The 17,943-nt window shown below is 48.1% G+C and overlaps 2 protein-coding genes across 10 annotated transcripts in view; both read left to right on the forward strand.

Annotated features, from left to right (window-relative positions):
- RPAP1 (RNA polymerase II associated protein 1) overlaps positions 1-6,475 on the forward strand; it is a 28,150-nt gene extending 21,675 nt beyond the window's left edge. For all 7 annotated transcript variants that reach the window (XM_081291252.1, XM_081291254.1, XM_081291253.1 and 4 more), the window contains 5 exons: positions 13-155; positions 753-1,509; positions 5,349-5,525; positions 5,674-5,733; positions 5,838-6,475. In XM_081291252.1, the coding sequence (XP_081147378.1) occupies positions 13-155; positions 753-1,509; positions 5,349-5,525; positions 5,674-5,733; positions 5,838-5,987 (1,287 nt within the window). In that variant the 3' untranslated portion in view covers positions 5,988-6,475. The remainder of the gene's footprint in view (positions 1-12; positions 156-752; positions 1,510-5,348; positions 5,526-5,673; positions 5,734-5,837) is intronic.
- A 2,356-nt stretch (positions 6,476-8,831) lies between these two features.
- LTK (leukocyte receptor tyrosine kinase) lies at positions 8,832-17,781 on the forward strand. Of its 3 annotated transcripts, XM_081292426.1 has the most exons (20): positions 8,832-8,968; positions 9,511-9,654; positions 9,745-9,916; positions 10,344-10,494; positions 10,662-10,811; positions 11,051-11,207; positions 11,286-11,468; positions 12,937-13,035; positions 13,610-13,762; positions 14,179-14,274; positions 14,550-14,745; positions 15,464-15,554; positions 15,685-15,749; positions 15,932-16,061; positions 16,156-16,253; positions 16,396-16,488; positions 16,586-16,687; positions 16,821-16,955; positions 17,030-17,120; positions 17,239-17,780. In XM_081292426.1, the coding sequence occupies exons 1-20, from the start codon at positions 8,926-8,928 to the stop codon at positions 17,506-17,508; spliced, it is 2,619 nt and encodes an 872-aa protein (XP_081148552.1). In that variant the 5' UTR covers positions 8,832-8,925; the 3' UTR covers positions 17,509-17,780. The 3 variants fall into 3 exon arrangements, with proteins under 3 accessions (XP_081148552.1, XP_081148553.1, XP_081148554.1); XM_081292427.1 differs by lacking the exon at positions 11,286-11,468 and having other exon boundaries at positions 17,239-17,781; XM_081292428.1 differs by lacking the exons at positions 11,286-11,468; positions 15,464-15,554 and having other exon boundaries at positions 14,666-14,745; positions 17,239-17,781.
- The last annotated feature ends 162 nt before the right edge of the window (positions 17,782-17,943 follow it).

Raw genomic sequence — 17,943 nt, forward strand, 5'->3', positions numbered from 1 at the left:
TTCTCTCCGCAGGCAGCATTCCAGCCAGTGCTGACCACCAATACTGCCCTTCTTCATGCTATGGCCTTGGCCCTGCTGAGCCGGCTGCTGCCCGGAAGTGAATACCTTGCTCAGGAGCTGCTGCTAAGCTGTGTGTTCCGCCTGGAGTTCCTCCCGTAAGTCCAGGGTTGGGGGCATCAACTCAACTCTTTTAGATGCTGCAACTCAACTCTTTTAGATGCTGCAGCAATAGTTAATAAAGCAGCCTGAATTGGAAGCCATGAGACCTAGGTTTGATTCTCTTTTATTTATGGATTATACTTAACTTGTCTGAGCTACTGTTTCTTCATTAGTAAAGAAAGATGAGGTTACTACCCCAGAATATGATTGTGAGACTTCAGTGCAACTGTATGGCTAAAAATGGCATATAAACCAACTGTGTGCATATAATAGTTAATGAGTGTGAGCTCTAACTGGACTCCCTTAGGTATTTAACTGTATTTTTAGTATTTTACCTATGACATAGAAAGAGTCTATTATTATCCCTATTTTACTGTAAGGGAACAAGCACAGTTTATGTGAACGTGCACCTCAGCAGCTGGCTCCAGCATCTATTCTCTTAATTGCTACACAACATTGTGTGGGAGGTTATCCAAGGAGCAGAGAGGAGTGGGATTGAATTTAGAATCCTCTGAGAAGTCCTAAAGAGCTGGCACAGCCTTCTGGGTACTGTGGTTCTAACCCTTGTTTTTGGCTTTTGGGTCCTGTTATAGAGAATATGCATCCGGGGGTCCAGAGGCAGCTGACTTCTCCGATCAACTCTCCTTAGGGAGCAGTGGGGACCATCAGTGTGGGCGAGGAGCTCTTCTGGTTCAGGCCTGCCAGGACCTCCCCAGCATCCGCAGCTGCTACCTGACCCACTGCTCACCAGCCCGAGCCAGCCTTCTGGCCTCCCAGGCTTTGCACCGAGGGGACCTACAGCAAGTCTCAACTCTGCTGCTACCTGTACCTAAGGAGACTCTGCTGCCTACCGACTGGCCCTTCCTGCCACTGATTCAGCTCTATCACCAAGCTTCCGACACTCCCTCAGGAGTCCCTCCTGTGGACACCCTGGGCACAGCCATGCGGGTCCTGCAGTGGGTGCTGGTTCTAGAGAGCTGGCGCCCTGAGGCCCTCTGGACTGTGCCTCCTGCTGCCCGCCTGGCACGGCTCATGTGTGTGTTCCTGGTGGACAGTGAGCTATTCCGAGAGATCCCAGTACAGCGTCTAGTTGCAGCCCTCCTAGCCCGGCTCTGTCAGCCTCAAGTCCTACCAAGCCTCAACCTGGACTGCCCACTGCCTGGCCTGACTTCTTTTCCTGACCTGTATGCCAGCTTCTTGGAGCATTTTGAAGCTGTCTCTTTTGGGGATCACCTCTTTGGAGCTCTAGTCCTCCTTCCCCTGCAACGTCGATTCAGTGTCACCTTGCGCCTTGCTCTCTTTGGAGAGCACGTGGGAGCCTTAAGAGCTCTGGGCCTGCCTCTGAATCAGGTACTTTCTCAGCCCAGCAGGGCCTGCCAAAGGCACACCACAGTGGGCCCTGGGGGGAGACCTGAGCAGTGGGAGCTTTCATGGTCCTCAGGTTTGTTATAACTCCGTGGGCTTAAGCAAATTAGAAGAATCCACAAAAAGGGTTTAACAAGGCATCTGGCATATAATTGTATTCATTCTTTTATTTATTTATTTGTTTGTTTATTGTGGTGCTTGGGACTGAATCTAGGGCCTTATGCATTCGAGGCAAACACTCTACCGACTAAGCTAAATCCCTAGCCCCAATATTCATTATTATTAACAAAGCATGGCTTTTATATATATATTATAGTTAGACACAATACCTTTATTTTATTTGTTTTTTTATTTTTATGTGGTGCTGAGGATTGAACCCAGCACTTCGCATATGCTAGGTAAGTGTTCTACTGCTGAGCCAGAACTCCAGCCCCAAGAGCATAGCTTCTTGCTCATAGGGTAAAAAGATAAAAAGAAATTTGGTAAAAGCCCATAGTTCTGAATTATCCAGATTCCTAGGTATTAAGTAAGGATTCAGAGAAGGGAAAGATCAGAGGCGATTTCTCATAGGAGAAGTCTTTGAAGGTTAGATAGAATTTGAGTTGTTGAAAAACTTGGACAGGGGCTGGGGATGTGGCTCAAGTGGTAGTGCGCTTGCCTGGCATGCGTGCGGCCCGGGTTCGATCCTCAGCACCACATACCAACAAAGATGTTGTGTCCGCCGAGAACTAAAAAAAAGAAAAAAAGAAAAACTTGGACAGGATGTTCCTGGTGGAATAACATAACTAAAAATCCAGAGGCAGAACCTAGCCCAGGCCTCTAATCCTAACAACTCAGGAGGCTGAGGCAGAAGGATCACAAACTCAAGGTCAGCCTGAGCAACTTAGCAATAACCTGTCTCAAAATAAAAAATAAAAAAGGGCTGAGAATATAACTTAGTGGAAAAGCACCCCTAGGTTCAATCCCAGTATCACAAAACAAAAATAAAAAAGGCAGGAAAGAATATGACAGGGCACAGGGAGGGAGGAGAGATTTCTTTGGGGAACGTGTTAGAAACAAGGCTAAGAAACAGAGTCCTGGAGGGCCTCAAACCTCAGATTAAGGAGTTAAACTTACAAATTATAGTTACTAATTAGATCTCTTTTTTAAGATTTGTTTTTTAGGGCTGGAGTTGTAGGTCAGTGGTAGAGTGTTTGCTTCACACATGTGAGGCACTGGGTTTGATCCTCAGCACCACATAGAAAGAAAGAAGGAAGGAAGGAAGGGAGGGAGGGAGGGAGGGAGGGAGGGAGGGAGGGTATTGTGTCCATCTACAGCTAAAAATATTTTTTAAAATATTTTATTTTTATTATATCTTATTATGATAAAATTAAAAGATAAGTATTTTAATTTTACCTCCCAGCTACTTGAAAGGTTAAGGAGGAGGATTGCAATTGAATTACTATTTCAGACTAGTATCACCAACTCAGTGAGAATCCATCTCAAAATAAAAAACTAAAAGGGCTGAGAGCCAAGGATGTACCTCAATAGTAGTATGCTCTTGGGTTTAATCCCCAGTACCAAAAAAAAGGTTTTATATACAAAACATTGTATATAATACATTTTTTTATATAAAAGGAACTAAAGAAATATAAATAAAATTATTTTTAAGAGTTAGCACATTTTAGTCATCCATAATCCCATTACCCAGTGCTAACCTTTTTTTTTTTTAAATGTTGATAGACCTTTATTTTATTTATTTATTTATTTATTTACATGTGGTGCTGAGAATTGAACCCAGTGCCTCACACATACCAGGTAAATGCACTACTCCTGAGCCCCAGCCTCCAGTGGTAACCATTTTTTTTAATCTTTTTCTAGTTCTTTTTCTATGCATATATATTTTTATAAAAATAGTATCACTGTATAATGAACTCTTTTTTTTTTTTTGTACTGGGGATTAAAGTTAGGGGCACTCGATCTTTAGAGACAGGGTCTTACTGAGTTGCTTAGCACCTTGCCATTGCTGAGGCTGGCTTTGAACTCGTGATCCTCCTGCCTCAGTCTCCCAAGCTACTGGGATTATAGGCATACACCACCATGCTTGGCTTGTATAATGAACTTTTCAATTAACATTACCATGATAACTCAGGAGGCTGAGGCAGAAGGATCGCAAGTTCAAAGCTAAACTCAGTGAGACCCTGTCGCTCTCTTTTTTTTTTTTAAGATCTTTTATCTTTTTTTTTTTTAAATATATTTATTTTTATGTGGTGCTGAGGATCGAACCCAGTGCCTCATATGGGAGGCAAGCACTCTACTGCTGAGCCAAAACCCCAGCCCTGAGACCCTGTCTCTTAATAAAATACAAAATAGGACTGGGGATGTGGCTCAGTGGTCTAGTGCCCCTGAGTTCAATCCCTGGTATCAAAAAAAAAAAAAAAAGATAAGCATTTCTTACATAAGAAATAAACATTTAATTTTTTTTTTTCAGTGCTGGGGATCAAACCCAGGGCCTTTTGTGCATATTAGAAGTGCTCTACCACTAAGTTACATCCTTTACCCAAACTTAAAACTTTAAAAATATCATGTAAATATCATATTCACTGCTTGATTATATTACCAACCATCAAAATTCATGTTCTCTGAGGCAGACATGATGGTATACAACCTGGGAGGCAGAGGCAGGAGGATTGCAAATTCAAAGCCAACCTCATTAGTTTAACAAGCCCTAAGAAACTTAGCAAGACCCTGTCTCAAAATAAAAAATAAAACAGTCTGGGGGTGTTGAGGTTGTAGCCCAGAGGTAGAGTGCTTGCCTAGCATGTGTGAGACACTGGGTTCAATCTTTAGCAACCCATAAAAATAAAATAAAGGTATTGTGTCCACCCACAACTAAAAAATAAAATGTTTAATTTATTTTTTTTTTAAGATAGAGTGAGAGAGAGAGAGAGAGAGAGAGAGAATTTTTTTTAATATTTATTTTTTAGTTTTTGGCGGACACAACATCTTTGTATGTGGTGCTGAGGATCGAACCCGGGCCGCACGCATGCCAGGCGAGCGCGCTACCACTTGAGCCACATCCCCAGCCCAAAAAAAGGTTTAATTTAAAAAAAAAAAAAAAAAAAAAAACAGGCTGAGGATTGGCTCAGTGGTAAGCACCAGTACCAAAACAAACAAGTTCATGTTGTCTGGATACAATTTTCTTTCTAAAACGTTGTTATTAATTCCACACAGAAATGATTATATAGCTGAGTGTGGTGGGACATTCCTATAATCCCAGTAGCTAGGGAGGCTGAGACAGAAGGATTGCAAGTTCAAAGTCAGCCTCACCAATTTAGCAAGGCCCTAGGCAACTTTATGAGACCCTGTCTCAAAATCAAAAGGGCTGAGAATGTGGCTCAGTGGTTAAGTGCCCCTGGATTCAATCCCTGGTACAAAAAAAAAAAAAAAAAAGAGAGAGAGAGAAATGATTACTTAGATAAAGTTTGTGTACAATGCTACTTATACATGGTTCCTTAAAATAACAAAAAATCTGAAAAAATCTACATGCCTGTGAGGAAGTTAACACAAAGTAGGCCCTGGGTTTTATCCTACCACCCCCAAAATAAAAAAAAAAGTTTTACGTTCATTAAATAATATGTGCTAGGCAGTAGAAATTCACAACTACTTCTCAGTTGCTGCTCTGCTCTTTAGTCTTTAACCTTCATGTGCTAGAGAAAGATGAATCCAGGACCTTATCTCTACCCTCATGATTGGGTTTGCATGTGCCCACCAACCATCTACCATGTTGTTTCGTGATACACATTCCCGTCCTTCTCCTCAGCACATTGTTTCCCCTGTCATAGTTGCCAGTGTCCCTGGAGTGCTATACGGGCCCTCCCGAAGACAACCTGGCCCTCCTTCAGCTCTACTTCAGGACTCTTGTTACTGGTGCACTCCGTCCACATTGGTGTCCTGTACTCTATGCTGTAGCTGTGGCTCATGTCAATAGCTTCATCTTCTCCCAGGACCCAAAGAGCTCAGTAAGTTACATCCCTATCTTCAGAGGGAGGAAGGGAGCTAGCAATTGAGCTGCCTCTAGGCCAGCTATAGAGGAGATGAGGGTCAAGCAAGGCCAGCGGTGAGTTCTGGCCTTTGGTTTGGTGCCACCTCTCCCTATTGTGTTTCTAGGATGAAGTGAAAGCTGTCCAAAGAAGTATGCTGCGGAGAACTTGGCTGCTAGCAGATGAGGTAGGGTTGGGGCCATTAAAAGGGTGGGAGATGAGAGGGTTTTATGGACAGAGACCACAACAGGATTTCACTACACACTTCATAATGTTTCTTCTCTCCTACAGTGTCTCCGGCAGCACCTCCTGCATTATAAGCTTCCCAGTTCCAGCCTCCCAGAGGGCTTTGAGCTCTATTCCCAGTTGCCCCCACTGCGGCAGCAGCACCTCCAGAGAATGGCCTCAGGTGTACTACAAAATGGAGTATCAGAGACCTAGGACAGTTGCTACAGATGGGAAGATGGATACATTCTCCAGGGGCTTACCAGTGGACACCTGGTTGGACAGAAAAGCATCACTTCCTAGAGGAAGCAAGACACAAAGGAACAGAAAGCTTCCTGTCCTGAGAGCATGTTATTTGAGCTTTTTTTGAACAGAATGGTCCTTACCATTACATCCTGGTACCTGGAGCGCAGGATCTGGGGCTTCTGAGGGCCTGTGCTGCTAGTGAAGGGTGACTTAGTTGTTTACCCCCCCCTTTTTTTTTTATAGAGAGAATTTTTAAATATTTATTTCTTAGTTTTCAGCGGACACAACATCTTTGTTTGTATGTGGTGCTGAGGATCGAACCCCGGGCTGCTCGCATGCCAGGCGAGTGCGCTACCGCTTGAGCCACATCCCCAGCCCATACCCTCCCCTTTTGAGATAAAACATTCTACATACATCTCACCTACTATGTTGTGCATTGAAATAAATTCTTTTTTAGGTCCTGGCTGATTTGGACTGATCTTAATCATGTTAGTTCAGAGTTGGTATCAAAGGGTGTTATTCCAAAGAGGTGAGGAAAGAATCGAAAGTGGGAGGCTAGGAGGGTCACAATTTCAAGGCTAGTTTGGGCAATTTAGTGAGATCCTGTCTCAAAGTAAACAATTAACAGATTTGGGGATGCAGCTCAGTAGTAAATCACCACCAAGTTCAATCCCCAGTCCAAAAAGAAAAAAAAAAAAATCATGAGTGGGAGGTGAGAACAGTCCACAACTGGGGATGGCAAGAATGTGTGTCTTAGTTCCTGGGTAGGGCAAGCCCAGAGCATTGCTTTTGGGAATGAGGGTATTTCTTGAACACTCCCAGCAATCTACTAGGAGTATAGGTATCCTTAATGTGATAAGCATAAGTCTCTGTATCATCCTATTTCCATCAACTGCTGCTTTACCACTGAGCTTACTGAGCCACATCCCCATTCTTTCTTTCTTTCTTTTTTTTTTTTTTTTTTTCTTGAGACAGGGTTAGCTCAGGAACTTGCTAAATTTCTGAAGCTGACATTGAACAGGAGGTCATCCTGCCTCAGGCTCCTGAGTTGCTGGGATCACAGGTGTGTGCCACCATGCCCAGCCAATAGGTTTTATTAAGCAGCCATTGTATCTGCATATAGCAATGGTTTTCAAGCCTGAGTGATAAAAATCACCTAGGGGGTGGATTAAAACAGATTGCTGCCAGGCATAGTGGTGCAGCCTATAATACTGGCTACCTGGGGATGGTGAGGCAGGAGGAAGATTGCAAGTTTGAAGTCAGCCTCAGCAACTTAGCTAGACCCTATTCCAAAATAAAGAAGGGCTGGGGATGTAGCTCAGTGGTAAAGCACCCTGGGTTCAATCCCCAGTACTACAAATAAGTAAATAAATATTGCTGGGCTCTACTGCCAGAGTTTTAGACTTCAGTAGGTCTAGGATGGGGCCAAGTATATGCATTTCTAGCAAATTCCCAAGTCATACTGATGCTACTGTCCTGGACCAACCACAGTTCAAGAATCTGGTTTTACAGGGATCTTGTGAAGTAAATTCTCTTATCTCATAATGGGATATCTACAGAGTTAACTGGGACATAGAGCCCAGAGTTTTTATAAAAATCATTTTGTGGCTATAACTAGTACTACTTAATCAGACTTTACCAAGTAGCTAAACTGCTTTTTAGATGTTTTATATTAAACAGAGGTCTCAGTCTTTTAAGTTGCATTTTGAGCAACAGATTGAAGACTCAGTACACACAACCACCTGAAGGCTGAAGCTGAGTGGCCCTCCCACCTGTACAGGTACCTTGTTTACAGAGCAGTTTCTTCATATGACTTTCCAGATGGTGGGGATACCATCTCAGAGCAGTTGTAGCCTGTGCTGTCTTATCCATTGATTAATGTTGTAATACTAGTGCTCAGGTCTTAGGACATCCTGTCTAGTCTTTACCCCCTCACAGTACAAAGATATGCACAGAGTTAAAGGGCAATAGAATTGTATTTTGAGGGTATCAGGGAGGTTCAGCCTTGCAGTCACAAAGGCACTGAAAGTTAAGTAAAGACAAGTAATGATGCCTCCTTACTTGATGCAGTTCCCCCACTCTCCCTGGTACTGGGGAATTGAACCCACAGGTGCCCTATCACTGGGCTAATATGGTCTCCAACTTGGCAATTCTCCCGCCTCAGCCTCCTGAGTTGCTGGGATTACAGGCCTGTACCACCAAGCCCAGCCTTATTTGGGCAGTTTATTGTATTGTATCCTATTGTACTGGGGATTGAATCTACGGGGCTTTATCACTGAGCTACACCCTCAGCCCTTTTTATTTTTTAAGATGGGGTCTGGATAAATTGCTTAGGGTGTGGCTAAATTGCTGAGGCTGGCTTTGAACTTGTTACTCTCCTGCCTCAGCCTCCCAAATTGCTTGGATTACAAACATGCACCATCATGCCCAGTCGGGGCAATTTAAAGAGAAAGTACTTCCCATGCGGTATACATACACACCACCACCATCATCACCATGGCAGCACAGTCCCCATTGCTCCTATCCCTAGAAACCTAGAAGCCCCTACTGAGTGCTTGGGTTGTGGCTAGCTGCCTTTTAGGCTGTTGTCTCAAAAGGGTGGGCATGGGGGCATTTCCTCCCCTATCTCAAAACCACCACAAGCCCCTGGGGCAGCCAGACGCATACTCTATGATCTGGAGACAGCCCCAGGGTGGGGGTTCCACAAGGCTCTTCCCGGAAGCACGGAGACCTAACTGCCCACACGTCCCGCCCTTTCCTCCTTTCACATTCTGGGGTCTGAAGTAGGCGTGGCCACAGACAATAGATCCCGGGGGTGTCTCACCAACCGCTGGACACTACCCTATGCTGCCTGCTGTGGTAGCAAGTTCTGAGCTTTCAACATCAGCGGGGGTGGACTGAACTTGCTATGGGCTGCTCCGGCCCTCTGCTGCTGTGGCTCGGAGCTGCGGGTAAGTGCTGTCTGGCGGTCAAGGAACGAGCTCACCAGAGGCACCTTCCTAGACTTGGGGACAGCGTTCGCGACAGACCAGGGCGTAGTGGTTCTTACCGAGGCTTTGGACCTTCGCGGCTAAAACTCTCCACGTTTGTGGAGTGCAGCGGAGAAGCGCCAGACGCGCCCAAATCCTAGGATCCTATCGCGCATCTTGGGAACCAGGAACAAGCCCTGGTGTGTTAGCACTGCCTGGGAGTAGGGCCTCTAATCTAAGTAAAGAAAAGCGGGGAGGGCTGCAGAACCGGGCTCAGTTATTCAGGGGGAAGGACTCTTGAGGGGAGAACCTGGTAGAGGTGATCAGCGGGCAACCCGCGAGGCTTTGGCGACCGAGTTGGGTTATTGCCGGCTTCCAGGCTTCAGTGTGCACGGCTGGGCAGTGTTTAGGGGTGTGGCCGCGAAGAGCCGTAGAGGGGTTATTGTCTCTCTTTAACCCCCAGCCCTGCCGGATTAATATCCTACGCCCTTTCCCAACCCCTCTGTTTCCCTGCCACATTTCAGGCGCCATTCTCTGCTGCAGCGCCGGGTCCCAGGCGCCTTTTCTTCCATCCTCGCCCTTGCCGCTACCAATTCCAAGCCCCTGGGACTCGAAAGTGGCCGCCCCGCCTAACAGATTAGAGCCAGATTCCCCCACAAATTCTCTAGGTGAGCTCCGCGGGTTCTTCCATTCAATAATCTCAGACCCCTAGGCCTGGCCAGGGGCTCAACAACCCTTTCCTTACTCCCTGCTCCCAGGCATCGAGGGTCCTTGGCTGTTCTCCACCTGCGGGGCCAGCGGCCGATGGGGCCCCACACAAACACAATGTGATTGGGCATACGAGGGGACCAGCGTGATGGTGACCGTGGGGGCCGAAGGGCCTCTGAAAGGAGTGCAGCTGTGGCGGGCGCCAGGCACCGGCCAGTATCTGTAAGTGTTGGGGATGGGTAGAGGTGGTGGTGACCTGCTAGTCTGGGGTTTTACAGTAACAGAAAAAAAGGCCACGTGCCCATCCATCACATTGCATTTTAGAGTATTCTGCTGCAATAACTAACGTGGCGACCTTGACTGTATCTCCTTCCAATGGACCACGGGAAGAGTAGCCATAGTCACTGAATTAGCATGTACTTTGGAGCCTAGTATGGCCGAGATGATTGCCCCTAATCAGCAGCGGCGCCAACGGGGGCTTGAGCCTCCTGCCATCTCCATTAAAATATATTCAAAATCTAACGTTTTGGTGTGCGAACCTAGTCTTCCCATCCCTTCAGAGTCTACTACAGTTTCTAAGTTCCTTGGATAAGAAAGTTTGGAGATCTCCCGGACCAAAGGCCAGGGACTCAGCGCCCTCTTCCCTCAGGATCTCAGCCTACGGAGCCGCAGGCGGCAAGGGCGCCAAGAACCACCTGTCGCGGGCGCATGGCGTCTTCGTCTCAGGGATCTTCTCCCTTGGTCGTGGGGAGCAGCTGTATATCCTAGTGGGGCAGCAGGGAGAGGACGCCTGTCCAGGAGTAAGTGGATCCAGAAGGAAAAAGGTGGTTCGAGTGTCTAGGACAGGGGATGGGTGTCATGGGGGTGGCCATCGGGGCGGCCATCGGGGCATTCCTTCCTCGGTGCTCAGACACCTCAGCGATCTGAGGGTCCCAGGTCAGGCTGATTTTGCCCCCGGCTCTCGCAGGGTAGCCCGGAGAGCCAACTCGTCTGTCTTGGAGAGTCTCAGTCCACTGAAGAGCACACGGCGGCGGCCGATGAAACCGAAAGAGTCCGGGGGTCGCAGCACTGGGCGGGAGGTGGTGGGGGTGGAGGGGGCGCCACCTACGTCTTCCGGGTACGTGCTATGGCCGGTGCTGGCCACGCTTGCCCTTCAGCCCAGCGTTGAGGGCCCTGTCCTCCTACCCGGGGCTCACACGCACGAGCTCTACTTCATCCCTTGAGGTCCCTTTATACCTGGGCGCAGCAGGAAGCCCATGCTCTTCTCTGGCCCTGGAGCGGGAGCTCTCGCCCCGCCGGAGTCCTTCCTCGACGGCAGGGAAGGCGCCCTCTCTAAACGCGCTGCTGGCCCCATAGCTACGCGCCGGCGAGCTGGAGCCGCTGCTGGTGGCTGCTGGAGGCGGCGGTCGGGCCTACCTGAGGCGGCAGGACCGAGCCCGGACTCAGGCCGCCCCAGAAAAACTGGAAAACCGGTCGGCGGCGCCAGGGAGCGGCGGGAGAGGAGGGGCGGCAGGTGAGGGCGCGGGACCACCACGGGCAAGGGGGCTACTCCCCACCCCCCACTGCCAATCATCCTGCTGTCGCTCTGTAGGTGGAGGGGGCGGCTGGACGTCACAGGCCCGCTCTCCGCAGTCTGGCCGCTCACTGAAGGAAGGGGCAGAGGGCGGCCAGGGATGTGCCGAGGCCAGGGCTACACTCGGCTGGGCCGCAGTCGGCGGCTTCGGGGGCGGTGGCGGGGCCTGCACTGCCGGTGGAGGAGGCGGTGGCTACCGGGGTAGGTGCATCCTTGTGGAGGGCCTCTATGCTGGGAACAGGCTTTTTAGGATAGGTGGGAAAGGCTCCTAGCTTAATTGTGCCAGACCAGAGCAGGAGCTCTTAGAAAAGGAGGTCAAATCAATTGCAAATCATACATGCCACAGGTCTCCCCTAGAATTGCAGTTTAATCCAGGACCTTTTCCATCACAAGTCCTCTCCTTGTGCTGAAGCAGTCTGTGGAATTTAGAACTCACTGAGAGAGCAAGCTGAGCCAGGAGGCAGAAAGACAGGAATAGTTTTTTTGTTTGTTTGTTTTGTTTGTTCATTTTTGTTTTGGTGCCAAGGATTCAACCCAGGGATGCTTAACCACTAAGCCACATCCCCGGCCCTTTTATTTTATTTTATTTTGAAACAGGGTCTTGCTAAATGGCTTAGAGCCATTTAGTTGCCAGGCTGGCTCTGAACTTGCATTCCTCTGCCTCAGCCTCCTTAGCAGCTGGGGTTACAGGTCTGCACCACCCCACCCAGCAGAAATAGTTTAAGGTGAAAATTTTATGTGATTCCCTGAAGCAATGGCCTCAGCACCAATAAAGTTGTTGGAAATGCAAATTATAAGGGTTGGAGTGGGGAGATGGGGTCAAAGGATATAAAACTTCAGTTAAGAAGAATAAGTTCGAGATCTACTGCAGAACATGTGACTAAAGTTAATAGCAATGTATTCTACAATATGGCTAAGAGAGTAGTCAGGTGCTAGTGGTGCTGGCCTGTAATCCCAGGGATTCAGGAGGCTGTAGCAAGAGAATTCCAAGTTCCAGGCTAGACTTAGCAAGTTTAAGTGGCAATTATTTCAAGACCCTGTCTCAAGAAATAAGATGTTCTGGGGATGTAGCTTATCAGTAAAGTGCCTTTCGGGTTCTATCCCCAGTACTACAAAAATAAATGAATAAAAATAAATAAGGGTTGGGGTTGTGGCTCAGTGGTGGAGTATTCTCCTAGCATGTGTGGGTTCAATCCTCAGTACCACATAAAAATAAATAAAATAAAACAAAGGTGTTGTGTCTACCTAAATCTAAGAAAAAAAATTTTTAAATATTAATTTTTTTAGTTGTAGATGGACACAATACCCTTATTTTATTTATTTATTTTTATGTGGTGCTGAGGATGGAACCCAGGGCCTCTCATGTACTAGGCAATCGCTCTACTGCTGAGCCACAACCCCAGCCCAAAGAGAAAAAAATTTTTTTAAATAAATAAGAGAATATATTTTAGGTGTTCTCCCACAAAAAAATAAGTCATGTAAGTAGTGCATATGTTGATTGGCTCAAATTAGCACCTGGATGGCAAGGCTACAGAGTAGGGGACAATGGGGTTTCCACCAGGAGGGAGATTCCAGCTTCCCATCTATGAGGCAGCTGTGTGCCCCTTCCTCCCCCCACCCTCACTCTACTCTTTTTGTATTCAAACCTTCTATCACTCTTAATTTCTAGGGGGTGATGCCTCAGAGACTGACATCTTCTGGGCTGATGGGGAAGATGGGGTATCTTTCATACACCCCAGCAGTGAACTCTACCTGCAGCCTCTGGCAGGTATGGGCCCCCACCCCTCACCAGCTCTGTACTGTGAACGACATTGTTGTGGGCTATTGGTTGTGATACCAGTATGGACATTCTGGAATGCTTGTCAAGTATCCTCTTGCTATGAAATCTATTCAAATACCTGGGGAATCAAGGGTCCCAGAATTGGGAATATTCAGGCTTGACAGAAGTCCTCCAGGCTCCCCCTCTGCCCTGGGTACTTAATGCTACTCCTTGCTCTAAACTCCTGCGCTAGCCAGGTATAGTAGTGAACGCCTGTAACTCCAGTGACTCGGGAATCTGAGGCAGGATCACATATTTAAGGCCAACCTTAAATTCAGCAACATAGTGAAGCCCTAAGCAACTTAAAGAGTTCCCTATCTTAAAATAAAGAAATAAAAAGGGCTGGGATGTGGCTCAGTAGTTAAGTGCCCCTGGGTTCAATCCCCAGTACTGATAGATAGATAGATAGATATAATAAACTCCTGGGGGAGAATTAACCACATGGTTGGAAAAAGACCTATGCCCCCAAACTCCTTTCACAATCCTCATCCCCACCACACCATATCAGTTATTTTATTCATAGTCATAGAGAACCATGGAGAGGTGGAAATCCGAAGGCACTACAATTGCAGTCATTGTTCTTTGAAAGACTGCCAGTGGCAGGCTGAGCTCCATTTGACTGAATGCATGTGCCCAGAAGGCATGGAGCTAGCTGTGGATAACATCACTTGCAGAGGTATGTCTTGCCTTTTTTTCCAGGTCTGAACTTCTGGGTTTCAGGCTGAGAGGAGCAGCAGAGCACTGGGAAAGATGATATAGATGCCTGATGAGTGCCAGGCACTGTGACAGATACTAGGCAGGGGATTGCAGATGGATCAGTGCTTGCTCTGCCTTCAAGAAGTGTGTAGGCCAGTGTGGGAGGTGAGATGGATATTTAGAAATAGATATATAGATATATATCTAAAAATGACAGTTGCAATGGGAGGTGTCAAGTGTTTTAGGGGTTCTCAAGAGGGAGAGTTTGCTTTTGTCTAGAATAATTGGGAATGTCATTGTGGAAAAGTTTACACTGAGCTGAGTTTTGAAGCATGGTTAAGACTTAAGGGTAGAGGGACATGGAACTTCCCGTTGAAGTTTTCTCTTTCTTTCTAGACCTGCCAACCCCCTCAAGCCCACTGGTTCTGATGGTGGCTGTAGTGGTGACCTTGATACTGAGCCTCCTCATGGTGTGTGGGGTCCTGATTTTGGGTACGGAGCATCTAGTTGGTATGGCTGATCCAGTGCTACCCCTTCTCCACTGAGCCGTGATGGGCTGTAATGGGTCCCAGGGTCATATGTGACTGACTTCAGAACCCCTTTTCCCCTCCAGCAGACTCCTCTGGTTTTCAAAGAGTAGAAACAGCTGGAGAGGCCTGGGGAAAACATCTACTTGAATGGGCAACTGGAAGGTGTCCTAGGCAGGGGGAGGCAGAGTAGGATTGATGGACAAGTACAGGGAATACCTGTGTTCTTCCTATTCTCAGTGAACCAGAAGAAGTGGCAGGGCCTATGGGGGTCCAGGCGGCCAGATCCTGAGCTTGAGCTGAGCAAGCTTCGAACCTCTGCCATCAGGACAGCCCCCAATCCCTATTACTGCCAGGTAGGGCTTGGTCTGACCCAGTCGTGGCCTCTGCCCCCAGGGCTCACCGAGGTTTCCCCAGCCAATGTCACTCTGCTCAGGTGAGTCCTCCACCACTTTCTGAAAACTGTTGTGCTCTGAATCCCCACCTCTGATCCTCTTCATCCTGTGGTAGATTATGGATCAATTATAGTGCATTTGAGCAATCAATTTACACCTCTTGTGTAGGGAGATGAAGGCCCATACAAGCTGTAAAAGGAAAGAGGGCAGGATCAGCTCTCTGCCCCAATTCTGGAGTGATAAGGATCTTAGAATATGACTCTTCTGGAGCCCAAGGATTGCCACCCTTCCAGGGTGTTTGCAGCACCATAAGTGAAGGCCTCATCTCCTGGAGTGGGGGCACACACCTGTAATCCTAGCAACTTGGGAGGCTTAGGGAGGAGGATCACAAATTTGAGGCTAGCCTTAGCAACTTAGCAAGACCCTGTCTCAAGATTAATAATAATAATAATAATAAAAAGGACCAGGGATATAGCTCAGTGGTAAAGCACCCTGGGTTCAATCCCCAGTCAAAGGAAAAAAATAAAATAAAAGGCCTTATCACAGCCTTCCACCCCAACTCCCATTCCATTTGTCTGCTCTCTGCCTCAGCTCTGTGTGAGTTAGCACCACTCTTCTAGGGCTTGTGCTTGGAGACATCCATGATGCAGAGAGAGGTCAAATAGGGTCATCAGGGTACATAATGGGACAAAGCAGTTAACCCTCTGTGACCCTTCTCTGTGTCAGCTACCCACTCTCTTCCAACCTGTCTTCCTGCAGAGCCCTGGGCCATGGTGCCTTTGGGGAAGTGTATGAGGGATTGGTAATTGGCCTTCCTGGGGACTCCAGCCCCCTACAGGTGGCAATCAAGGTGAGGGGGTAGGGCTTCTGGTTGGTTGTAGGAGAACAGGGCACCACAGAAGGATGGACAATTGCTAGAGCTATGGTGAACTGCACTCATGGTTTCCAGAGGAACTCAGAACTTTGCTTTTCCTCCCCAGACTCTGCCAGATCTCTGCTCTCATCAGGATGAGTTGGATTTTCTCATGGAGGCGCTCATCATCAGGTGCCCCTGGGGCTTGTGCATAGAGGTGGGAAAGCCCAGTTTCACCTGCAGAAATGGCCTCCCCTGCACTTTGGGGTTAAGAGGTAGCATATTTAGGGACACAGGGCCCTCTGCATTTGTGCAGAACTTAGAACATGTTTCTCTCCCTGCTGGTGATGGGGTATGTGCACTACTTGATTCAGCAAGTTCAGCCATCAGAACATCGTGCGCTGTGTGGGGCTCAGCCTCAGGGCTGTGCCTCGCCTCATTCTGCTGGAACTGATGTCTGGAGGGGACATGAAGAGTTTCCTGAGGCAGAATCGTCCCAACCTGGTGAGACATTACTTCCAGCCCTCCAGCCCTCTCAAGACTCTGTCACATGTGTCCACAGACTTGCATGGACTGATGTGTCCTTTGCCTGATCCAGGGTCAGCCATCACCTCTGGCCATGCAGGACCTGCTGCAGCTGGCCCAGGACATAGCCCAGGGCTGCCACTACCTTGAGGAAAATCGCTTCATCCACAGGTTAGGAGCAATCCTGGCTCAGAGGACTCCCAGCCCAACTCATTCCCCAAGGAATAACTCTTGCACATAACTTTTAAGGAAATAGATCAGGAAGGGCCAGAGCTTCTCAATTCTGAAAGAGATCTTTTGCCCTATTCTACAGGGACATTGCCGCCAGGAACTGTCTGCTGAGCTGCACTGGGCCCAGCCGTGTTGCCAAGATTGGGGACTTTGGGATGGCAAGAGATATCTACCGGTGTGAAGCCTGGGGAAATGGGAAACTGCTACTCCAAGGGGGTTTAACAGCACCTTGATGGTATTTGAACAACTTGTCACTCTCCTCCCTCCTGTAGGGCCAATTATTATCGTAAGGCAGGGCAGGCCTTGCTCCCAGTCAAATGGATGCCCCCAGAGGCCCTTCTGGAGGGGATCTTCACATCAAAGACAGACTCCTGGTGATAAGATATTCTCCCTTGCACTTTTCTACCCTGCTTTGAAACTAATCCTGTCCTTCGGTGGCTGCCTGGTTTGTGGGAAGGGTTGGTTGGACCTGATGGGCCTCACTTGTCTCTCCGACTTACAATGCAGGTCTTTTGGGGTACTGCTCTGGGAGATCTTCTCACTGGGTTACATGCCCTACCCTGGGCATACCAACCAAGAGGTGCTGGACTTCATCATTTCAGGGAGCCGGATGGACCCTCCTCAGGGCTGTCCAGGACCTGTGTGAGTTTAGAGCGCTACCCAGGAAGGGAGGTCTCTAGAGACCATTGTGGCCACAAATTCCTGCCTTCCTCCAGGTACCGCATCATGACCCAGTGTTGGCAGCATCAACCTGAACTCCGCCCCAACTTTGCCAGCATCTTGGAGCGCCTTCAATACTGTACTCAGGTATGCCTCTTAATAACGCTTTTCCCCATAACCCCTCTGACCAGCTTGGCCTTGTGAGTCAGGAAGAAAGCCCCAAAACTACTCTGTGGCCCACTGTTCCCCTATCTTCCCGTTACAGGACCCTGATGTGCTTAATTCACCACTGCCAATAGAACTGAAGCCCACTCTGGAGGATGAAGGGGCTTCTGGCCTGGGGAACAGGTCCTTGGAGGGCCTAAGATCCCCACAACCCCAGGACCTGAGTCCAGAGAATTTGAAACACTGGGGAAGGAGGCCTCTTGTTCCTCACCTGTCCTCTGGCCTCAAGCCCCTCAAATCCCGAGGTCTCCAACCTCAGAATCTTTGGAATCCCACCTATGGCTCTTGGGTCCCAAGGGACCCTGATTGAGGACTCAGGCACTGTTCTTAGCAACTGCTCCTCCCTGTACCCCTTTCCAGGCTTCTAGTGCCTTGTTAGTCCAGTAGCCTCTTTTCCCCTGCAGTCTGTGCTGTATGTCTGGACCTGTCTCAGGGCAGTCCTGGCAGCACTGGACTTTTATGCTAGAAACCAGCCCCAGGCCTCTTGGGGAAGAGCCTAGCTACTCCCAGCCTTTGGTCTTTGGGACCAGAAGCCATTCTCTCACACCCCAGTTATGGTGGGGAGTGTGGATTACCCTCTCCCCACATCTTTTATCTCCAACCCCGTAGATATTTCTAATAAAAAATTCTTTTTACACCTTCCAGTGATCTGAGTGGACATGAAAGATTTTAGAACTGAGGAAAGGAGTCCAGAGGAGGGAGTGGATGAGGCCTGAGTCACAAAACTGAGTCTTTGAGTTTTATT

This window comes from Spermophilus citellus (assembly GCF_964194105.1).
Source record: "Spermophilus citellus genome assembly, chromosome: 4".
NCBI classification, from domain to species: Eukaryota; Metazoa; Chordata; class Mammalia; order Rodentia; family Sciuridae; genus Spermophilus; species Spermophilus citellus.